This window comes from Lucilia cuprina, chromosome 5 (genome assembly GCF_022045245.1).
Source record: "Lucilia cuprina isolate Lc7/37 chromosome 5, ASM2204524v1, whole genome shotgun sequence".
Lineage (NCBI taxonomy): Eukaryota > Metazoa > Arthropoda > Insecta > Diptera > Calliphoridae > Lucilia > Lucilia cuprina.
Window position 1 is genome coordinate 10445781 of NC_060953.1, and position 24540 is coordinate 10470320.

At 31.0% G+C, this 24540-nt stretch overlaps 3 protein-coding genes across 4 annotated transcripts; 2 read left to right on the plus strand and 1 right to left on the minus strand.

Moving 5' to 3' along the window:
* Positions 1-707: 707 nt before the first annotated feature.
* LOC111683690 (sterol regulatory element-binding protein 1) lies at positions 708-8177 on the minus strand. Of its 2 annotated transcripts, none has more exons than XM_046951674.1 (9): positions 8155-8177; positions 6929-7124; positions 5937-6769; positions 4875-5871; positions 4630-4814; positions 3359-4368; positions 1949-2075; positions 1535-1702; positions 708-1477 (listed from the first exon to the last, which is right to left on the minus strand). In XM_046951674.1, the coding sequence occupies exons 2-9, from the start codon at positions 7041-7043 to the stop codon at positions 1118-1120; spliced, it is 3795 nt and encodes a 1264-aa protein (XP_046807630.1). In that variant the 5' UTR covers positions 7044-7124; positions 8155-8177; the 3' UTR covers positions 708-1117. The 2 variants fall into 2 exon arrangements, with proteins under 2 accessions (XP_046807630.1, XP_023301558.2); XM_023445790.2 differs by lacking the exon at positions 8155-8177 and adding an exon at positions 7917-7978.
* Positions 8178-8839: 662 nt separating this feature from the next.
* On the plus strand, positions 8840-15593 carry LOC111683691 (Y-box factor homolog). Its single transcript, XM_023445791.2, has 4 exons — positions 8840-9279; positions 10245-10958; positions 11628-11731; positions 15355-15593. Exons 1-4 carry the CDS (start codon positions 9168-9170, stop codon positions 15400-15402), a joined length of 978 nt encoding a protein of 325 aa, XP_023301559.2. The 5' UTR covers positions 8840-9167; the 3' UTR covers positions 15403-15593.
* Positions 15594-18501: 2908 nt separating this feature from the next.
* On the plus strand, positions 18502-23239 carry LOC111683662. The gene is made up of 3 exons (XM_023445761.2): positions 18502-20326; positions 21983-22632; positions 22705-23239. The coding sequence occupies exons 1-3, from the start codon at positions 18646-18648 to the stop codon at positions 23128-23130; spliced, it is 2757 nt and encodes a 918-aa protein (XP_023301529.2). The 5' UTR covers positions 18502-18645; the 3' UTR covers positions 23131-23239.
* The last annotated feature ends 1301 nt before the right edge of the window (positions 23240-24540 follow it).

Sequence of the window (24540 nt, forward strand, 5' to 3'; positions counted from 1 at the left end):
GGTAAGTTTTTTTGCTTTAGTAAAAAAACTCACATGTATATGTATGTATACATGTAAGTATATGCGGTGTGAGTTTTTTTACTAACACAATTTGATGTGCCGCCAAGTCGCTTAAAATCAGTGTACACTTAATAAGGTAGCCTCGTCCGCACAGCTGATCAGCTTTTACAATCTTATCTGTCAAAATTCCTGTTTGTTTACATAGAAAAAAAAAAATCGCAAAAGGTGTAAAAATTTTAAAAAGTGAAGAAAATTATGGTTTTAAAGGAGTTTTCTAGGTCAATCGTGATTAAATGTCTTTGTTATCCTTCTCTCTTGATAAAAAAAGAAAATCGTTAGCTCCGGCATACGTTCCAAATCAGTTTCAACTTTTTTTAACACGACCAATCACTTTTCACAAAAAACACGTTTAATTCGGAAAATTGGTCTTCCCAATAGATATAGTTATGATTTTTAGACATTCCACGTTTAATTAATATAATATATTAATATTAATAGTTAAAAATTAAAATAATTGCTAAAAACTCATATTTTTATTGTGTTTATTTGTTGCTTTTTCATTCTACACACACAGCTTTTTTTGACAGATGGGATTATTCTACAATAACAAATCGCCTGTTGTTTTTGTATTGTTGTATTTGTTGTAGCGACGAGGCTACCTTATTAAGTGTACACTGCTTAAAATGATTACTTTTTACACAGTTGTATACATTAATGTGTGTATTTTTATTTGGAAACCTAAATAGATGTTTATAATCATAAATAACAAGCATTAATACGTAGTTGTTTGATTAAAATGTCCATTAATTGTTTTTTCTTCAATAAAATAACATTAATGAAAGAATTAATAAAAATAAGAGTAGCGATTTAAATCAAAACTTTACAAAACAATTGATCCAGTTCAGATTTACACCGCAGCCTTCTGTAGTTACAAACTAAATTACACACCTAAATTAAATGACATAAACACCAATTATATATTGTAAAAAAATAGTTAAAAATAAATTTGCAAATTACAAATCAAAACAAAACTAAATTGGAAAGGTAATGTAAAACAATTAGCAGAAATAGAAACGTTTTATAAAGTAGTTATTAAAAAAAAAATAGAAAAAAGTCTTTAATTAGTAACAGCAGAACCACTGCCCAGCGATTTCATTAACTGATAGCATTCTTTGAGTTTACGTTTATCACCAACGCGTTCCAAAGTTTTAGCAGCTTCTGCCAACATGCCAGCACGTTCACCCGGCGAACATAACAAAGCAGAGGGTAAATATTTGCAAGCCACATACATGGCAGCGGCTCTTTCACGTTCACCGCCCTCAAAATTATGATTCTTATCTTTGCCACCGCAAATAATCGATGAGCGAGCATGTTTGAAATGTAAACTACGATCCAGTAGTTGTTGTGTGGGTCCGGGTGAAGCTCCAGCCATTAAACGGCAAACAGCTTCGTATAAATAAATACGTGACTGGCCGCTCTATAGACAATTGCATATTATTAATAAATATCTCATTAGTTCTATTGCCAAACTTACTGGTATATCCTCGACTATACTCCTTAGAGAATTTAAATCTTTTTGGAATTTTTCCAAAACATCACCAGGCACTTGATAATAACCATCATCATCCATAGACATATATTCTGACTCCCATATCTGTGTACGTGTCTCTAGAATCCAATCGCATGTCAGCAATTGGAAAAGCTATTTAACAAGTTTCAAATGTTAAGTTTTGAGAAAATTATTTCAAATTTTGGTTAGTATGCGCTTTTTATGAAAAACACTTCTTTCAACATGTTGCTTTTAATATTAACAAAGTTTGCATTGCAGAAGTATTGTTTGAATTTTTATTATAACTTACAGACAATGCGACAACAATGCACCTTCGTTCAATATCATTTTTAGGGTTTTAATCTTGATAAAAAGCTGATAGCTTTAAAGGGAACTTACCAATTTAATGCCTTTGGTATTTGTTATTTTATTAACGGTTAAACATTCTTGCAAATATGCACTTGATTCATCACATATATTCATTAGAGTTTGTTTGTCACGATATTCCATATCATTGCCATTGAAGCTAAAAGAAAATGTATTGATATCAAAATATTTGCCGCCCTAATACAGTTCAATTCTAGTTTAGTTCTTGTTCAGTTCTAGTTAAGTTCTAATTTAGTTATAGTTCAGTTCTAGTTCAGTTTTAGTTCAGTTCTAGTTCAGTTCTAGTTAGTTCTAATTCAGTTCTAGTTCAGTTCTAGTTCAGTTCTAGTTCAATTCTAGTTCAGTTCTTGTTCAGTCCAGTTCTGTTCTAGTTCAGTTCAAGTTCTAGTTCCGTTCTAGTTCAGTTCTAGTTCAGTTCTAGTTCAGTTCTAGTTCAGTTCTAGTTCAGTTCTAGTTCAGTTCTAGTTCAGTTCTAGTTCAGTTCTTGTTCAGTTCTAATTCAGTTCTAGTTCAGTTCTAGTTCAGTCCTAGTTCAGTTCTTGTTCAGTTCTAATTCAGTTCTAGTTCAGTTCTAATTCAATTCTAGTTCAGTTCTTGTTCAGTCCAGTTCTGTTCTAGTTCAGTTCAAGTTCTAGTTCCGTTCTAGTTCAGTTCTTGTTCAGTTCTAGTTCAGTCCAGTCCTGTTCTAGTTCAGTTCTAATTCAGTTCTATTTCAGTTCTAGTTCCGTTCTAGTTTAGTTCTAGTTCAGTTCTAGCTCAGTTCTAGCTCAGTTCTCGTTCAGTTCTAGTTCAGTTCTAGTTCAGTTCAGTCCTGTTCTAGTTCAGTTCAAGTTCTATTTCAGTTCTAGTTCCGTTCTAGTTCAGTTCTTGTTCAGTTCTAGTTCAGTTCTAGTTCAGTTCTAGTTCAGTTCTAGTTCAGTTCTAGTTCAGTTCTAGTTCAGTTCTAGTTCAGTTCTAGTTCAGTTCTAGTTCAGTTCTAGTTCAGTTCTAGTTCAGTTCTAGTTCAGTTCTAGTTCAGTTCTAGTTCAGTTCTAGTTCAGTTCTAGTTCAGTTCTAGTTCAGTTCTAGTTCAGTTCTAGTTCAGTTCTAGTTCAGTTCTAGTTCAGTTCTAGTTCAGTTCTAGTTCAGTTCTAGTTCATTTCTAGTTCAGTTCTAATTCAGTTCTAGTCCAGTCCTGTTCTAGTTCAGTTCAAGTTCTATTTCAGTTCTAATTCAATTCTAGTTCAGTTCTAGTTCAGTTCTAGTTCAGTTCTAGTTCAGTTCTAGTTCAGTTCTAGTTCAGTTCTAGTTCAGTTTTAGTTCAGTTCTTGTTCAGTTCTAGTTCAGTTCTAGTGCAGTTCTAGTTCAGTTCTAGTTCAGTTCTAGTTCTGTTCTAGTTCAGTTCTAATTAAGTTTTAGTTCAGTTCATCTTCTGCAACATACCTTATCAATATTGTCTTGGCCTTTAATATAGTATGCAAGGCTTTAGGCAAATGATCTCCACTCTCAGCCAATTGTTTGGGTAATATTTTCACAGATTCCAAAAGATTTTCCGCCAAAGTATCCTCTCCCAATAGCCAGTGTACAGCAATTTCCAAAACACTTGTCCACCATTCGATATTTATATCATTATTCTCCTCTGACAAAGTGTCACGCAATAGCGATGTATATTTTAAAACATTGCTGACCATAGTACCGGGTGGTGCTGCTGTTGTTGTTGCATTAGAATCTGTTGTCGTTTTGTTTTTACCACCTTGCGATTTATGACTGCCCGAACCCAAAAGACATTGTATGGCTTTTGTTAGTAAATGTTCACGATAATGTTGAACCACATATGACATGGGATCCGCCGGATTGCTGAGCGTGGCAAATAGTGTATTTTTATTGGGATTTTCTTTTTCATTTTCCACAAAATCAAAGTTGTGTGTAATAAAATAACGATAACCATATGAAGTGAATAGCCAATGGGTATCTTTGGTTTGTTCACGTATTTTGCTATTTTCATTTTTCGCACGACTTATGAAATAACGACCAAAGAATTTCAAATATTTGGGATAACTGCGTTTGACTCTCAAAGCTGAAGTGATAAATATACTGGCCAATTCGTGTGGTGTGAGTAGAGAGGCTGCTACTTCGGTCATATTGATGGCGTAAAGTGACATAACCAAACCATGAGAATCATTTATTTTCGAGGTTAAGTGTAATTGATTTAAACGATTGAAAATCAAAGCCAATTCTCGAGCCGATGCTAAAGCTTCTTTACGCTGCTCTTCACTACAAAATAGACCGCCGGCTTTACGTGACAATATACGACCCAACCAGATGCGATGAAAGAATAAACGTATAAATTGCCAAGTTGTTACCGAAAATGATTCCAAACGTGTTGAGGGCAAGGATATGCCAAAGATTTGTAAACAGCGTAGATACTCGTTGTAGGCATTTCGTGAATTTCCCTGAATGAAAAAATATATTAATTTTTCTAGTTCAGTTTTAGTAAAGTTCTAGTTCAGTTCTAGTTCAGCTCTAGTTCTGTTCTAGTTCAGTTCTAGTTCAGTTCTAGTTCAGTTCTAGTTCAGTTCTAGTTCAGTTCTAGTTCAGTTCTAGTTCAGTTATAGACCAGTTCTAGTTCAGTTCTAGTTCAGTTCTAGTTCAGTTCTAGTTCAGTTCTAGTTCAGTTCCAGTTAAGTTCGAGTTTTAAGATAAATAATACTTACCGTTGCAAAATAATGTTCCGCCATTTTCTTGTGCTTCCAATACGTATCACTAGCTGGCGTTTCAGAACCCAGCAAAGGATCACCATAAACCAAAACTTTAATCATACACATAAGCATCACCAAAATATTCATGGTCCATAACATAAGCGAAGATGTAGAAGATTCCCAGCTAAAACCACTGGCAGCTAAAGAGAAGAAACAACAAACATTAATTTACCATTTACTTAGACTTTAATGCAACTTACTATTCTCCTCAATGGACAATATTTTACGTTGTCCCACCAAGTCCTCATCATCGAATATATAATTACGGTCTGCATCGTAGCCACCAAGAAAATTCTTAAATGGATTTATAGCGATAATGGCAAACATAAACATACACAACGCTAGACGAGAATGGGCCGCCATGCCCTGCATAGATTTGGGCAATATATCCAAATCGCCATCTTTAATGCTGGACGATGAGCTAGAGCCATCATAGGGTGAAGGCGGTAGAGAAATATCGGAATGCGGGGGTGATAGTGAAGGATCCGAAACATCACTACGTGGTGGTGTCATTAAAGATTGTTCCTTACCATACATGATTATATCCTCATGATGACCAGTCGAAGGTTTACGTTTCTTGCCTCTACCCGAGGGATGTAGTAGATCTTGTACCTTAGAACCGTCACGAGACATTAGTTCACTTTGCAGACGTTGTACTTCCATTTTCAATTCATAGTTTTGACGTTGTAAATCACGTATCTTATCAACAGATTTACGTAAAACAGCGGATTTATTTAATTTGGCAGCCTCACCTACTACCAAGTTCTTTAGTTCTGTTATTTTGTCATTTATAGAGGTGCGATAACGTCGTTCGATGGCATTATGAGCAGAACGTTTAACTTCCTTGACTTTAGGCGGACCACGAGAAATGCCAATTTTTGTATTATCCATTGGGGTGTGCGTAGGCGATGACATGGGTGATATAGAGTTGAGTGACGAATTTGAAGCAGCTGGTAAAGGGGTGGTGGTGGTAGCAGTGGAATTGGCACTGGCTGCCATTGCTGTAACGGGCTCCAAAACAACAGGGATGTGTGAAGTTAAAATAGCCGTACCATTGGCGGTAGTATACATAACAGCGGGATTTGCTTGTATAATAACTTGAGGTTGTTGTTGCGCTGTGGGATTTTGTTGTGTTGCGGTGCCTGCTGCTGTTTGCTGTTGATGATGTTGAGGAGATGTTGTAGGATTGGTGGTATACTAAAACAGAGTAGTAAAGGAATTAGTAAAATTTCAAATTGGATTTACTAGTTGTTTTTACTTACCTTTATGGAGGTTTGTGCCGGCAAAATGTGTTGTTGCTGCTGTTGTGTTTTATCCTGTCCTATACTTTGTACCGTCAAAACTTGGGGCATAGATTGTATTTTTTTATATTGGGTGCTGGTGGTGGCTGATGCCACATTATTTGTAGAGTTCGAGGAAATTTGTACTTTTTTATCATTTGCTGTGACATTATTTAATAGATTACTGGTTTGTTGAGGAGCTGCTGCTGATGTTTGTAAAATGAAAGCATTATTGCTATTAGCGCCACTTCCATTAGCCGTAGTAGCATAAAGAATAGAAGGTATTGTTTGCATTGTAGCACTGGTGACTTGGGTTAATGCTATGGCTTGATTATTTATATCCAAATGACTTAATTGTAAAGGAGCCGCCGCAGCTGTATTATTGTTTTGCAATATAATATTACCCGCTCCTGCAGTGAGTAGTCCCGTGTCCATGGCTTGTATATGTTGTTGTGGTGTTTGACTTAAATGTTGCCGGTTTAAGATCATATTATTAGCCAAAGACTTTTGCTGTAAAGGTGCTGCGGTTGGTATCATGGTAGCCGATGATGAGGGACTAGACATGGGTGGTATGGGACTAAAATTAGAGGCCATTAAAGGATCAGAAGCAATTAAAGGTTTATAGGAGGGTGATTGCATATCTGGTCGTTGTGGTGACAAATGCATGGGTGTTAAGGATTCCGTTTTAATGTGCATTTCTGGTGCCACATGTTCGGACTTGACGGCAGCCTGTGTGCCATCCATGGGACAATCCAAAGTATTGAGTAGATCATCGGGTAGTTGATCAATGTCATCTAGAAAGTTTTTTAACATATCTGTAAGGGAAACGTGATTAAACTCCCAATAAATATAAATAATTTAAAGAAAATATTTAAATTTTATTTTTCTTATCATCTAGACTTCATTATTATCATCAGACATTATTTTTAGCAAAAATATTAAAAAAACAAAGGCAATTAATTGATATTTCTTACCTGGTGATATCATTTCTTTAATTATGGTTAAAGCATCTTCATCTTTAAATAGATCCAATGAATCCACCATGCCACTAGACATGAGATCCATATCTAATGATGGATCCATATCCATTTTAAATAAAATATATTACTTCGTGTTATTGCGTTGTTAATATAATTAATGATGATTTGGTTGATTTTCCTTATCAATTTCCTATACAAATGACACACAACACATTTTTTATTAACGAATTAGCAAACAAATAAATATGTAAATAAATCAAATTACAATAATAAACAATAACAATAAAACCGTTATGCTCTCACTCCTTCTTCCCTTTCTCTATATCTTTAAAATGCTGCCAGTAGTGACAACTGATAACAACCAAAATATGTTAACATGAGCTTAATAAATTCTCTTTTGTTTAAAATCAAAATAAACACAATTTTATTTTAAACAAAGGAAACATTTCATAAATACTATAAAATATCCTTAATTATTAAAATAATGTAATTATGAGTAATTTACAAATGATTTTGTGTCACTCCTAACATTAGTAAATTTACCAAAATGAAATCTCCAATATTAAAACTTTAGGTATACAACACTTTTTAATTTTATGGCTGTTGCTGTTTTTATCAAAACAAAAGAAAAACTCTCTAAATAAGGAAATTTCCTTATTTACTTTTAATAACTTAATGTTAATAGCTAACTATTTAATAATTTATAATAAATTAATTAATTTTTCTATAATTAATTTACTTTTATTACAAGTCCAACAAAAAACATAACAAACAGCTGTGAAAGTATACGACAGAGGAGAGAGCAGTGAAAAGAGCGGTAATCGAGCTAACAACCAATCACAGCACGTTATTTGAATCATACGATGTGACGTCACAACAATTAGTTATTAAGCCGTATTTTAAACAAATGTAAGGAAAATCTTATAAGAATTTTCCTGTTTTTATTACAAAATTATTGAAAAAACACCTAATAAATATATACCTCTTTTAAATTTTATATTCTTTAGCATTAAAACACACATATTTAATAAATTATGACCACTTTTTGTATTTTATTCTCACGTTTTTCTTTTTTGGTATTTGTTTTTTTTTTTTATTTTTTGTTAAATTTTTTCACAATTTTTAATGTTTTTTCGTCAAGCTTTTTTCAGATTTGTTTAATTTTGTTATAATTATTAAAGACACGTAAAATATTTTTTTAATTGCATCATTTATTTTACTTTTTTCTTTCTATTGTTGTTAAATGGATCTTAACAATTGCAAAAATTTATTCTTATTGACATTTTGTCATTATTGTCATTTGCTTGTTCGTGATGTGTGTGTTTACTTTGTAAATATAGAGTTGCCAATTGTTTGCTTAATTTGCTGTTAACATTTATAGATATATTATTTTGTTGTTTTTGTACAATCTTATTGTGGAATATAAATACAGTTATGTTTGTTTATTTTATATTAATGTTTTTTTGTTGTTTTTGGTTTTTTAATTTGTTTAAGTAAATACTAAAGTATGTTTTTATGGTATTCATATATGGCAGCTTTGTTTATAACGAATTTGTCATAGAGATGGGAGAAATTTGTTTTGTCAAATATAATTGGAACAGTGTTGTATTTTAAACAATTATTATTGTTTATATTAATTTTATGTATTACTTAACAAATAAGTTATTTAATTAGTTAGTTTAAAATACTAATTTAATAAATATAATAGTTTCGTTTAATTATAGTAAAAATGTTTCTATATTTTGGATGAAAGTGGCAACTTTATAGTAAAGCGGAAGAAGACATTTTATTAACAAAATGAAATAACTAATTGTTTTCTATGTTTATACAGTTGTCCTTTTCACTCTCATTTAAAATTAGCAACAACATGCATGAACGAATTTTTACCATCTCTAGGAAACCATGATTTTCATGTCATTCGAGTAAGATCTGGAAAAGAAACATCATTGCACAGCGGACAAAAAGGATTTGGGAGTGATTTTTTTACCATCCATCACTCGAACTTTAAGAACGGAGTAGTTGAAAGAGTCCCCAAATAAAAAAAACCTAACATCCAAACACCAAGAAAAACAGAAAAAATACTTAAATAAAGAAGCTAACAAAAAATCGGTGAAAAAGGAACTTGTTTAAAAGTTAAGAAGTGTAAAAAGGAGAAGAAAAAGTTTGCAAGACGATTTTTGTCAGCTTTTTTGAATTAAAGAATTTGTAGTAATACCAACAAAAGCAAGTAAAAATGGAAGACTCCAAGCTCCAAGAGCAGCAGCAACAACAACAACAACCCCAAGACTCCCCACAAGGTGATGCTGCTCAACAAAAGCAGCCACCGCCTGCTAAAGAAGTTATTGGTATGTAAAAAAAATAAAAATATAAACTTAACTAATTAAATTAATACCAGACCACATGCAAAAATTAACAAATATGATGTGTGTATGTTAAAAATGTGAGCTTTTTTTTCTTGCTGTGTGAAAATTGTGTGCTTAAAATACACTTTTATTGGCCGCCATTTTGTAAAAAAAAAGTACGGTCATCACCGGTTCTACATACAAAATTTTTTGGGCTGTTTTTGCTTATTTTTTGTGCTAGAAGTGCTACATACATACAGATATGCTAAACTTATCGACAAAGTATAAAGGGGGAAAAAACAAAGAATTTTAGAACTCACACACCGGTCTCGACCCAAAAAAAAGAAAAGACTATATAAAATGCAAGAATTTTTCCCTCGCATAAGTTTATTTTTAACAAACTTTAACCCCCTTTTGTTGCTTTTGCTTTTAACGTCTCCCTTCTCTAAATAATAGTGTTTGTTGGTGTGTGTGTGATTCATAAAAAAAATTACTCAACCCACTTTTTTACGTTCACATTTTTGTTGTTTTCTTTGTTTTTCCTATTGCATTTGTGTGTTTTTTTATCATTCTTGCTTGTCTTCCGTTCACATTTTCTAAATTTGTTGTTTATTATTTTTAGCATTTATATTTGTGTATATAAACAGGGAGGGAGTTGCCAATACAAAACTTTAAAATACGTATTACAATAGTAAATTTTAGGACCACAAGCAATATTTGTAAATTTAATAAGTAGCTTAATTTTAGTTTTTTACAAGAATTACTAATATAAATAAAGAGAAAATTTAATTTGTTTGCTTTTTAGAAACTAAATTTCAGTTTTTTATATAAAAAGTAGTTGAAACATTGTGGCAACACCGGTTTATGGTGCTGTTGAAAATGTGCAAATAATAATGTTTGTAAACAAAACGTTTTATTATTTGAGGTTATAATTGTTTTTTTATTTTCTTTTTTTTTTTTCATAACAGCTACTAAAGTAACCGGTACCGTTAAATGGTTCAACGTTAAGAGTGGTTATGGTTTTATTAACCGTGACGACACTAAAGAAGATGTATTCGTCCACCAGAGTGCTATTGTCAAAAATAATCCCAAAAAGGCAGTACGTTCGGTGGGTGACGGTGAAGTAGTAGAATTCGATGTTGTCATTGGCGAAAAGGGCAATGAGGCGGCCAATGTTACTGGTCCATCTGGAGAGCCAGTACGTGGTAGTCAATTTGCTGCCGATAGACGTCGTAATCTTCCCTGGATGAGAAGAAACCGTCGCAAGCAAGGTGGAGGCGGTGGTGGCAACCAACAACAACAACAACAACAGCTACAAGAGGGTCAGGGACAAGCTCAGCAAGGCGGTGACCACCAAGGAGGTCACGATGGTGATCAACAAAACCAACCGCAAAGACAGCAACGTAATTTCAGACGTGGCGGCGGCGGTGGTGGTATGAGAGGAGGTCGCGGCCGACGCTTTAGAAACTACTATCCCCGCAACCAGCCCAGACGCCAAGGTGGCGTTGATGGAGGTATGGGCGGCGATGGTGGCCATGATCAGAACGCTGACTCTAATCAAAGGGGCGGCGATGGTCAAGGTGGCCCAGCCATGCGTCGCGGTGGTCCACCCAGACGTTTCTTCCGTCGCAATTTCAATAATCGCGGTGGCGGCGGTCCCCGTGGACCACCACGTAATGACGGTAAGTTTTCGAATGAATATTAATAAAACTTATCTACGGTATTTGTTTATTTTTTTACAAAGAACAAATATATATATAAGTTTTAGTTTTTAAGTTCTTTTTTTTAGTTTATTCAATTGAAATTTTAAAAGTTTTAACTTATTTTGTTTAAAATATAATTATTTATATATTAGTTATTTAAAAAATGTTTTAAATGTTCTTTTAAGAAGATCAAACTTTGATTTTAAAAGACATAGTATAAAACTGTTCTTAAGTCTTAAAAAAATATATTGTTTTCAATTGAATAACTAACTTAAGAAACTAAACAATTATTTTAATATTTAAAAGAAAAAAAAAAAACAAAAATTTATGTAAGAAATTTAATAAATATTTAGCTACATTTCTCATAAATGCATGAAAATAAACAAAATGTCTATAATTTTTCTCGGGAAGGGATAAAATATGAAAAGGTTAGGGACGTTATTAGATAGAAAGAAAAAAACTAATAGATTTAAACAAAACAGTTAATTTATTGACTATTTAAAGGACTAATTGGTAGTTTTAATTTTTTTATAAACAAAATTTAGGAGAATCTATCAAAGACCTAGAAAATAGTTTTAGTTTTATTATTTAAAATATGTATTTATTCATTTAGTTAATAATATTACTAATTTTTATGATTTACTTTAGGTAATGGACAACAAGGTCCTCCACGTAACAATCGTCCAAGACGTAATACCAACAATAGAAAACCCAACAACAATGCTGGAGGACAAAATCAACAACAGCAACAGGTAAACTAAAAGAAAAAACAGCAAATAACACTTAAAAACAAAAAATAATGTACTAAAAATGTTATAACAACCATCAACCCAGATAAAATACTGCAGTCTTGTTTTCATTTAAAATTTGGTTAAATTAAAAATCCAATTATTTTTATTAATTTTCTTTCAAAAAACAAGAAAAAACTCAAGACTAAAAAAAACATTTTCTTTCGTTTACTTTTAACATAATTATTAAATAATTAACATTTATAAAAAACAACCAAACAAATCCAACACTTTTATTAATATTTACTACTCTACTCAACTAATAATTAAATAATAACAATAATAATCATTAAACAAAAAACAAGAAAAAGAAAATTATAAAAACAAAACTTTTATTGTAAAATGACTGCAAAAAAAAAAAAAAAAACAAGAAACAAAAAAAACTCAAATCAAATTACATCATTAAAGAATAAAATTCATTTTGAAAACCAACATAAAAATAAGTTTTTAATCATTACTAATAAATTAACAAATTATATATTTTCATCATAAATAAATTTAAATTCATTTTTTTTTGTGGGTAATTTTGAAGTATTAAGATGTAAGGTTTATATGGACTGTTTTATAGTCTTTAATACACACTATCGTCTAATCTGTATACTTGACTATAGACAGGTATATAGTCTGGTATATAGTCTTGACTTTAGTCCTGACTAAACTGGTCTAAAGTCTTGACTATGGTCTGGTATATTAGTCTTGACTTTAGTCCTGACTAGACAGTCCGATAGTCTGGTCTAAAGTCTCGACTATAGTCTAGTTTATAGTTTTTAATACACACTATCGTCTGGTCTGTAGTCTTGTATATAGTCTTGGACTTTAGTTCTGATTAGACAGGTCTATAGTCTGATCTAAAGTCTTGAACACAGTCTGTAGTGTATATTAAAATATACACTATTGTCTGGTCTGTAGTCTTGACTATATAGGTCGGTAGTCTGGTCTAAAGTATTGGCTATAGTCTGGTATATAGTCTTGGACTTTTGTTCTGACTAGACAGGATTATAGTCTGGTCTAAAGTCTTGACTCTATAGTCTGGCATATAGTCTTGACTATAGTCTAGTCTATAGCCTTGACTATAATCTAGTCTAATGTATTGACTATAAGTTTGGTCTATAGTCTTGTTATAGTCTTGACTATAGTCTTGCCTATAGTCTTGCCTATAATCTCGAATATAGGCAAGACTATAGTCATGACTATAGTCTTGACTATAGTCTTGCCTATAGTCTTGACTTTAGTCTTGACTTTAGTCTTGCCTATAGTCTAGACTATAGTCTTGCCAATAGTCATGACTATAGTTTTGACTATAATCTTGACTATAGTCTTGATTCTAGTTTTGCGTATAGTCTTGAATATAGTATTGACTATAGTCTTGCCTATAGTATGGTCTAGAGTCTTGCCTATAGTTCAGTCTATAGTCCAGTCTATAATCTCGACTAAAGTCCAGTCTATAGTCATGACTATAGTCCAGTCTATAGTCTCGTTTTATGTATTTACTATAGTCAAGTCTATAGCCTCGTTTTATGTTTTTACTATACACTATCGTCAGGTCTATAGTCTTGACTATGGACTATAGTCTTGCCTATAGCCTGGCCTATAGTCTTGACTATAGTTTAGCCTATAGTCTTGACTATAGTCTTGCCTATAGTCTTGACTGTAGTCTTGCCTATAGTCTTGCCTAAAGTATAGTCTTGACTATAGTCTTGTCTATAGTCTTGACTATAGTCTTGAATATAGTCTTGCCTATAGTCTTGACTATAGTCTTGCCAATAGTCTTGACTATAGTCTTGCCAATAGTCTTGACTACAGTCTTTACTATAGTCTTGGCTATAGTCTTACCTATAGTCTTGCCTATAGTCTTGACTATAGTCTTGCCAATAGTCTTGACTACAGTCTTGCCTATAGTCTTGACTACAGTCTTGCCTATAGTCTTGACTATAGTCTTGCCAATAGTCTTGCCTATAGTCTTGACTATAGTCTTGCCTATAGTCTTGACTATAGTCTTGCCAATAGTCTTGACTACAGTCTTTACTGTAGTCTTGCCTATAGTCTTGACTATAGTCTTGCCAATAGTCTTGCCTATAGTCTTGACTATAGTCTTGCCTATAGTCTTGACTATAGTCTTGCCTATAGTCTTGACTACAGTCTTGACTATAGTCTTGCCTATAGTCTTGCCTATAGTCTTGCCTATAGTCTTGCCTGTAGTCTTGCCTATAGTCTTGCCTATAGTCTTGACTATAGTCTTGCCTATAGTCTTGCCTATAGACTTGACTATAGTCTTGACTATAGTCTTGACTACAATCTTGCCTATAGTCTTGACTATAGTCTTGCCAATACTCTTGACTATAGTCTTGCCTATAGTCTTGACTATAGTCTTGCCTATAGTTTGCCTATAGTCTTTTCTATAGTCTTGACTATAGTCTTGCCTATAGTTTGACTATAGTCTTGCCAATAGTCTTGCCAATAGTCTTGACTACAGTCTTGCCTATAGTCTTGACTATAATCTTGACTATAGTCTTGCCTATAGTCTTGACTATAGTCTTGCCTATAGTCTTGACTATAGTCTTGCCTATAGTCTTGACTGTAGTCTTGCCTATAGTCTTGACTATAGTCTTGCCTATAGTCTTGACTATAGTCTTGCCTATAGTCTCGATTATAGTATTGCCTATAGTAGTGCCTGTAGTCTTGACTATAGTCTTGCCTATAGCCTTGACTACAGTCTTGCCTATAGCCTTGACTATAGTCTTGCCTATAGCCTTGACTATAGTCTTGCCTATAGCCTTGACTATAGTCTTGCCTATTGCCTTGCCTATAGCCTTGACTATAGTCTTGCCTATAGTCTTGACTATAGTCTTGCCTTGCCTACAGTCTTGAATATAGTCTTGCCTATGGTATGGTATTAAGTCTTGACTGTAGTCTCGTTTATAGTCTATAGTCTTGACTATGGACTGGTCTGGTCAGGTTTATAGTCTTGACTATGAACTGATCTAAAGTCTGGTTTATAGTCTTTACTATATAATGGTTTGAAGTTTTGCCTACAGTCTGGTCTATAGTTTTAACTATAGACTGATTTATAGACTTGACTATGGTCTTATCGATAGGATTGAATATAGCCTACGTACATAGTTTTGGATTATGGTCTATGGTTAAGTCTGGTTTATAGTCTTTACTATACAATATCGATAATCCTTCGAACACAACTATTAGCTTTAGGGACTTGATGTGTTTAGATCTTTGGAGATTTTTTAAACAATTAATAAAGGACTTGCCTGTCACTCTTTATATGTAAACCGTTTCTTTATATTAGGGGTACTCATAAGCATTATTCTTTTTTTTCTATTATATATATGTTGTTTTGAACATTTCCTTTTATCCCATAACTCCTTATGTTTAACATTTTAAAGAAAACTTTTATTTTGTTTATTTTTTTTATAAATTTATTTAAAATTTCCCTTTTTTTATTTTATTTTTTTATGTTTATTTTCAAAATTTTACAACTATAACACCAATACACCTCTCCAATCCCAACATTTATTATTCCATTAAAAAAACAACAAACATTAAAACAAAAAAACCTAAAATTCTATGAGTAGAATGTTGGCCAAGAAGTTAAAAATACCACTACAGAAAGCAGCGCTTAAAAGCATAAACCTGCAGCAACAGCAGCTACACACCCCCTCCCCAGTTGTGGTAAACAGGTAATAACATTTAGTGGTGGTACAGACAACAACAACAACAGTTACCCATAACATAACAACATCTAAAAATTAAAACAAAACATAAGCCAACAACAATTTTATATTAATTTTTTTGTAAAAAAACATATTTTTTTTAAAAAAAATTACCTTAATTTGTTTATTTAAAAACCTTAAGACAACAACAACAACAAACACACAACTCCCTTTATTTTTGTATTTGTGCTTATATTATATTTAAGTGTTTTAATTTATAAACAAAATTCATTAAGCTTTTCTTTCCCGAATCACTTATTTTGTTTTTTTTTCTTTTCTTTAAACTATAAAAGTATTATTATTATTTTTGTAATATATTTTAAAATATATAGCAACTTTTTAAATATACTTTTATTTTTTAAATTTATATAAAAAAATAAAATAAAATTTGTTAATATATATATTTATATTTAATAATTTATATATTTCAACAAAAAGTTTGGTTTAATGAATTTTATTTTTTTTGTTCTTAAACTTTAAGACACTTGTTTATAACACCAGCATAACCAACAACAACAACAACATTATTGTTTTATACACAAAATACTAAAAAAAAACTTATTTAACATCATTATTTTTTTTATTTGGAAAATTTTTGAAAACCTTACTTGAATCATTATTGTAAATGTTTATTTAAAAAGAAAACTAAAATTTTTATTTGTTTTCTAAATTTTCCTTATATTTTTTTAAAAATTTTTCTTTTTTTTTCAAAAAATCCATTTATATTGTAATTTTTTTTATATTTAACACTTAGAAATTATAATATATTTTCTTTTTATTAAATATTTTGCTTGTTAAATGTAAAATTTAGACCATTTTTTCTTTTTTTTTATTAAGTTATTTTTTTGTTTGTATACCAAATAACTTTTAATTATTATTTTTTTTATAAATTAAACAAACACCTTACAAAACAACAACAACATACATCTGTCTGTACAACTCTAGATATACAATTACAAAAATATTACAAAAAAAAAGAAAACAAATATTTAAATAAACTTTTTGAAAAAAAAATGAGTTTTTGAGTTTTATTTGATTTCCTTGAAATTTTCATTTTCCTCGATGGGAAAATTGCTATTGTGAACAATTCATTTACAATTAGGGTTCTATAAATCGACTTTCGAATAATCGAACAATCGACTTTTTGTCGAAAAAAGTCGAAGTCGACTATTTTGTTCCAAAAAAGTCGATAACTCGACTATCGTCTATGAAAAAAGTCGACTTTGTAAATAAAAGTCGGAAAGAGTCAAAAAAAGTCGAAAGAAGTCTAAAAAAATCGAAAAGTCGAAAGAAGTCTAAAAAAAATCGAAAAAAGTGGAAAATAGTCGGAAAAAGTCGAAAATAATCGAAAAAAGTCTTAAAAAGTCGAAAAAAATCGGAAAATTCGAAAATAGTCGGAAAAAGTCGAAAATAGTCGGAAAAAGTCGGAAAAAGTCGAAAATAGTCGAAAAAAGTCGGAAAATGTCGAAAAAAGTCGGAAAAGTCAAAAGAAATCGAAAAAAAATCGGAAAAAGTCGAAAATAGTCGGAAAAGTCGAAAATAGTCGGAAAAAAGTCAAAAATAGTTGAAAAAAGTCGAAAAGTTGGAAAAAGTCGAATAAAGTCGGAAAAAGTCGAAAATAGTCGAAAAAAAGTCGGAAATAGTTGAAAAAAGTCGAAAATAGTTGAAAAAAGTCGAAAATAGAAAGAATTCGAAAAAAATTGGAAAAAGTCGAAAATAGTCGGAATAAGTCGAAAGTAGGAATAAGTCGAAAATAGTCGGAAAAAGTCGAAAATAGTCGAATAGTCGAAAAAAGTCGGAAAAAGTCCAAAAAAGTCGGAAAATCGACTTTTTTATAAAATATTAAAAGTCGAAAAATCGACTTTTAATTAAATGAAAAGTCGAAAAATCGACTTTTAACTAAATGCAAAAAGTCGACTTTTCGTTTCAACTAATAGAACCCTATTTACAATAGTTGATTTTGTATGAAACAGCTGTTCAATGTTTACCAAAATTTCATCAACAAACAACAAAAAAGTTAGTGAACGAACGAAAAAATGTAAAAGGGGAACATATTTCACGGGAAATGAAGATTGGTGATAAAAGGGTGATTGTCTTTTATAGAGATTATAGTCTAAATTAAACTTAAAGCAAAAGTCTACTCTACTCAAGTCTATAGCATAGAATATAGTCTCAAGTCTAGACTATAGTCGAAATGCAGAATAAAAACACAATCGTAAAGCATTGAAACAAAATGGAATTGCATCTTCTTTTTCTTACGATTCATGATTCGTAACTGAATGCGTAAACGTAATCAAAATTCAGAATAGGCATGATAGTTTTTCACTTCTTCTCTTCTTTTTTCCTGAGGAAGTTTTGAGATGCCCTTTCATACCGCCGTGAATATACGTCTGATCTAATGTATAGACTAGACATAAATCTGAACTGTTGCCTAAAGTCTAGTCTATAATCTGAGTTATAGTCTAATCTATATCTGGATTATAATCGAGACTATAGTCTGAAATATAGTCTAGTATATAGTTTTGTATATTATCTCAAGTCTATTCAATAGTCTGGACTATAGTTTAGTCTATAGTATAAACATAGTCTAATCTGTAGTCTGCATTTATCTAAAGACTTTTCTATGTAATCAAAATAGCGGTACGTTAGTTTAAACAATAGTCTATAATCTGGACTATGATATTGTTAACATATTGTCGACTTTTAATTATGTAAACTTTCTATCAAAAATCCCTTTTAAAAGTAAAAAAACTTTAAATATTACAGAAATTATTTGCAATTCCAAAAAGTTAGGTTAGTTTAACAGTTTGAAATCAACAGTCAAACAATAATATTGCCATATGAATAAACTGGCACTCTATTGCCATTTCCCCACATTCCCAAAGAAAATTTTGCGTCAAAGAACTGCTTTATTATGATTCGGGAACATGTTTTTTTAACAACCCTGTCATTGAAAAGCAAAAGAGCATAACACAAAAGAAACAACAAAAAAACAAATTTAGTTCATTTGGATACGTGTTAGTGAGCAAGAGTCATACACAACTAGTTCACAAGAAGAAAAATTAATTATTTTTCATAGTGCATGTTTAGTATAGGAAAACTAATTGAAAAAATATATATATACAAAAATAATTATTTTAAAAAGTAAACATAATGAGTGTTAAAGAATTTGAATTGGATTATAATAAATACATTAACTATGATGCCGAAACAAATATTGCTCAATGTTTGGTTCCCGAGTGTCATACAGTTTTCATGGGAAAAAAGAAAATTGGTTTAAAACGGCATTATCAACAAGTACACAATATGAATATACAAGAAAATGATAATAGTGTTGCGCCAACAACAGCAGCAACAACAACGACGACGACAACAACTAACGCAACAAATCAAAATATTCACAATAGTCCCAATAATACGGACCCGACGCAAATGCAGTATAGCATTAAATATGTTAATGATAATAAACCGGCTAAGGGAAAACATATTGAACATAATGATGGTGAAGCTAATGACGACAAAGGTTATCGCACTTTCCTGGTGGCCGATTATGTGGATTACAATAGAGAAACCAATGTATCGAAATGTTTGATAAAGAATTGCGAAAGACCCATGAGTGGCCGGCGTACAGGTAATATTAAGAGGCATTATCACAAGGTACATAATTTTGTTATTGTACACGATAATCAAGAGACATTACGTGCTATGGGCAAAGAATTAACGGAATATTATAATAATGACACCTATGCCGATACTAGAATCGAAGAGGAAATACCCGAAGAACAAATGGCCGATTTGGGGGATCAACAAACATCGATAAACTTTGAACAGTTTATCGATTATGATCCCTTAATCAATAAGTCTTTGTGTAAAGTTCCCGGCTGTAAGGCTTATCTAGTTGGCTTGAAACCCTTTAGCATTAAGCGTCACTATGGTCTGGTGCATAATTATGACATTGAATCGAATGGTGCCAAGCCATTTGATAAATCCAAATATAGTAAAATCTCAAATGGACAAGTAACCAATACTTCTATCATTTCCGTTGATGATTTGGTATTTTATGATGTAAAATCTTGTACTTTTCAATGTTTATTTATTAATTGCAATCAAACACTTGAAAAAGAGTTGTCCGTTGCTAAGCGTCACTATCACGAAAAGCATAAAATCATTATAGCCCGTGATTCGGATAATATACCACAACGTTTTTATCGCAAACGTAAACATCACGATATGTCTTCAACAAGTAATTATGAAAATGAGTTTATGCGCGATGAGCCGGAATACATGGAGGAAATGTTGGAACCTACTTGTTTTATTAAAAATGAACTCTTAAGCGATGACGAACAACAACAACAGCCCCATTCCTCTAAAAGAGCCAATTATAATTTAAATGATTATATGAAAGAAAGAGAATCATCCACAGCATATTTTATTAAAAAAGAAAATCCACCCGAAGATGAAAAACCCTATCAATATTTAAAACAAATACATTCCCCTAATATGCCTGCATTAGGCCTTAATAAGGCTTCATTTTATCAGCTATGTTTGGGCTTGGTTATCGAACGTGACATTTCTGTACAACTATTTGATGATGAGAAATATTTTAAACCTTTATTGGCTCCCTATGAACAGGCATTAGATTGTCAAATGAATTCCATTTTAATGGAAGATCTCTTGCATAAGGCAAATAATATTATAGAAGAAGATTTAAAGGAAATATTTCAGAATAAAATAGTCTGTTTGGAATTGTATGTTTTGAGGCGGGAAAATAATTACTTTTTGATATTTAATGTACGTTTTTTGGAACAGGAAAAAGTGGAAAATAAAGTAATTGGTAAGTAGGAAAGTTTGCTTGCAGCTAGTCCATAGTCTGTTCTCTAAATTTGCTATTACACTAATCTATAGGGTTCTATAAATCGACTTTCGAATAATCGAACAATCGACTTTCGAATAATCGAACAATTGTCGAAAAAAGTCGAAGTCGACTATTTTGTTCTAAAAAAGTCGATAACTCGACTATCGTCTATGAAAAAAGTCGATAACTCGACTATCGTCTATGAAAAAGTCGAAAAGTCGACTTTGTAAATAAAAGTCGAAAAGTCGGAAAGAGTCGAAAAAAGTCGTAAAGTCGGAAAAAGTCGAAAAGTCAAAAAAAGTCTGAAAGTCGGAAAAAGTCGAAAAAAGTCGGAAAAAGTCGAAAGAAGTCGAAAAAAATCGGAAAAAGTCGAAAATAGTTAAAAAAAAGTCAAAAATAGAAAGAAGTCGAAAAAACTAAAAAAATTGCAACAAATAGAAAAAATATAAATAAAATTTTTATTTAATAATAAATAATAATATAATGTTAAATGGCAACATAATAAATTTACGCTTCTGGCTTCGGAAAAAGTCGAAAATAGTCATAAAAAGTCGAAAATAGAAAAGTTGGAAAGAGTCGAAAAAAGCCGAAAAGTCGGAAAAAGTCGGAAGTCAGAAAAAGTCGAAAAAAGTCAGAAAAAGTCGAAAAAAGTCGAAAAGTCAAAAAGAGTCGAAAAGTCAAAAATAGTCGAAAAGTCAAAAATAGTCGAAAAGTCGGAATAAGTCGAAAAAAGTCGTAAAGTCGACTATTTATAAAATATTAAAAGTAGAAAAATCGACTTTTAATTAAATGAAAAAAGTCGAAAAGTCGAAAAATCGACTTTTAACTAAATGCAAAAAGTCGAAAAGTTGACTTTTCATAAAATACAAAAATTCGAAAAGTCGACTTTTCGTTTCAACTATAGAACCCTACTAATCTATAATCTCGCCTTTAGTGCGGGTTTTTCAGATAAAGACATTCTTTGTTTAAACCTTGTTTAATATATATTTTGTGTTTTTTAGTAAACTGTAACATTACTTATAATCTTAGTTTAACCGAGTGTTATTGGCCAATTAAACTGAAGTTATAAGTAAGAAAAGACAAGAAAAACAATATAACAACGATTTCGGAAGACCAAAAACTTAATATTTTAAGTAAAATGCAATTTTCTGATTTGTTTTGTGTTATTTATTATTGTTTTAAATGTTTATTTAACACTTTTACAAAATTTTTCATTTTTTGAAATAATATTTGCATAAAAAAACAGCTGTTCATTGTTTATGTTTTTGAGTGAAAAGTTGGCAATACTAACAAGGTTAACTGAAAAACACAATCATCGATTAAAGTCTGCCTAAACTTGTTCCGAGTTTAATCTAACAGCAAGTTAAACCTAGTTTAACTGAGTAGTAAGAAACCCGCCCTTATTAGGCTGACAAAAGTCTTGGCTATAGTTAAGTCTATAGTCTGATTTAAGTTTGGTCTATAGCCTTAACTAAAGCCTTCGTTATAGTCTTGTCCTTAATATTGACTATAGTCTGTTTAGTATTATATAATATCGGCTATAATCTGTTCTATATTCTTGATAATAGTTTGATCTAAAGTTTAATCTATATTTGCAAAACTCAATAAAGAAAAATTTCAAATTATTTTTTTTAGGATTTCTACCAATTAACAAAACAACTAAAATTATACCATTTGCCGAGTTTTTAAACAAGTTCAACATTGATGAGCAACAAGTTTATATGAAAACCATAATGCCGGAACTATTAAATGATGAGGAAATCTATAATATATGTAACACTATATGTAGAAATAATGCAAATATACATAATCATCCCATTTACGAACTTCACATCATTTTAAGACAATTTCTACAAAAATACTCAACAGACATTAAGAATTGGCAAGAACTGAGTGAATATCAAGAAAACGAAAAGGATATTATAGAAAATTTAAAAGGATTTGGTCAATATTTAGAGAATTGGCCAAACACTGAAGAAAAACTACCAGAATCGAAACTTTTCTTTAAGGCCTTGCAAATATTTTGGAATTTAATGGAGAAGCTTAATGGAGAACAATATGTGGCCGGTGATTTGTTTCGTGATTGGTTGTGTTGTGAATTGGAATTAAAAGGAGAACTAATGAAAAATAATAACAACTATGCGGGCAAATTATATGAAGATTTGTATTTTTGTAAAAATAATCTTCTAGAAATAAGTGAATTTGCAGCGGCTTTATATTTGGATGTAAGATTTAATTTCTTGGGTTCTCGTTTATTAAGTGAGGAGCACATAAGTCAGGGCAAGGTAATTGAAAGATATATTTAAACATTTCAAGAATTAACTAAAATTTTTATAATTTATATTTATTTTTTTTAGTTATTACTTTGTACACTGGGCGAAAGATTCAATTATTATCTAACAAACAATAGTAATAATCCCTCACCCCAAGATGAATCGAATGACGATGAATATGCTTTGTTGACACAACATATCAATGATACAATGCCTTTTAAAACCGAAATCTCTTTAGAGGATAAACTTACCAATTGTGTAGCCACAAAGCGAGAACCATTTAGTTTGGATATTTTAAAATATTGGCATAATAATCGTCATGATATGGCTGATATAAGGGAATTAATAAAAATTGTTTTAACTTTTCCCGCCTCTCAAGGTGTATTAAAATATTTGCAAACTAATTTTAGTATTGCAACCAGAGACTGTAATGATAAATTTGATAAATGTTTTATTAAGTTTAATCATAAAATTTTAGAAAAAAATTCTAAACGAATATGTGAGAATTAATAAGAAATTTTTTTAAGTGTAATGTTTTATTAAAAGATATAGCAGTAGTAGTAATAGTAATTATTTAAAAATGAATAAAAACTAAAAAAGGTAATAGAGAAAAAAATAACGATTTTTTACTGAAGGATATTTTAATTTTTATTATAGACCATAGTTACAGGAAGATTAGTCTAGTAGACTAGTCTATAATTTCGTTCCAGACTTGTCTAGTCTATAGTATAGACTAATCTGTAGTCATATCCACAATTTAGTCTGAAGTATAGTCTAAATTATACTTTCGAATAATCGAACAATCGACTTTTTTGTCGAAAAAAGTCGAAAAGTCGATGTCGAATATTTTGTTCCAAAAAAGTCGATAACTCGACTATCGTCTATGAAAATAGTCGAAAAGTCGACTTTTTAAATAAAAGTCGAAAAGTCAGAAAGAGTCGAAAAAAGTCGAAAAGTCGGAAAGAGTCGAAAAAAGTCGAAAGTCGAAAAATTCGGAAAAAGTCGAAAATAGTCGGAAAAAGTCGAAAATAGTCGAAAAAAGTCGAAAATAGAAAGAAGTCCAAAAAACTCAAAAAATTACAACAAATAGAAAAAATATAAATAAAATTTTTTTATAAATAATAATAATAATAATATAATGTTAAATGGCAACATTATAAATTTACGCTTCTATCAACTTTATAAATTTTTAACTCTGGTCCTAAAAAAGTCGAAAATAGTCGAAAAAAGTCGGAAAGTCAAAAATAGTCGAAAAAAGTCAAAAGTCGAAAAGTCGGAAAAAGTCGAAAAACCGACTTTTAATTAAATGAAAAAAGTCGAAAAGTCGAAAAATGCAAAAAGTCGAAAATTCGACTTATCATAAAATGCAAAAAGTCGAAATTTCGACTTTTCATAAGATGCAAAAAGTCGACTATTCGTTTCAACTATAGAACCCTACTCTATAGTCTAGTCCAAAGTCTCGTTCATTCTGCAGTTTTTTTTCCTAAAGATTTTTACATTATTGGATAATTAGTAGTAGGGTTTTCTATAGTTTAATCTAAATTCCATTGTAATATACTATATTATTTAGATCCTTTATTATTTAATTAATTTTTTATCCATTTATTTACAAATTCAAGCAAAACTACAAATATTTGCTTGCATTTATTTAAAAGATTACAATTACGACCACAAACCACTGCTTGCAAAGTATTTATATTCATATTTACAGTTCTTTTCTCGTTTAACGTTAGCAGTTGTAATTGTATTTATATATTAAAACATTGCCAGATGTTATGTTAATAACATAGTTGCCTCTCTTTTCCCCCAACTACTGAACGAACTAGTTTATTTCTGTGTAATGTTTATTATTCGAGAACCACAAGCGTAAACACATTTTGACAACTCTGTGTCACGAGAAGATACATGAAAAGGAACACG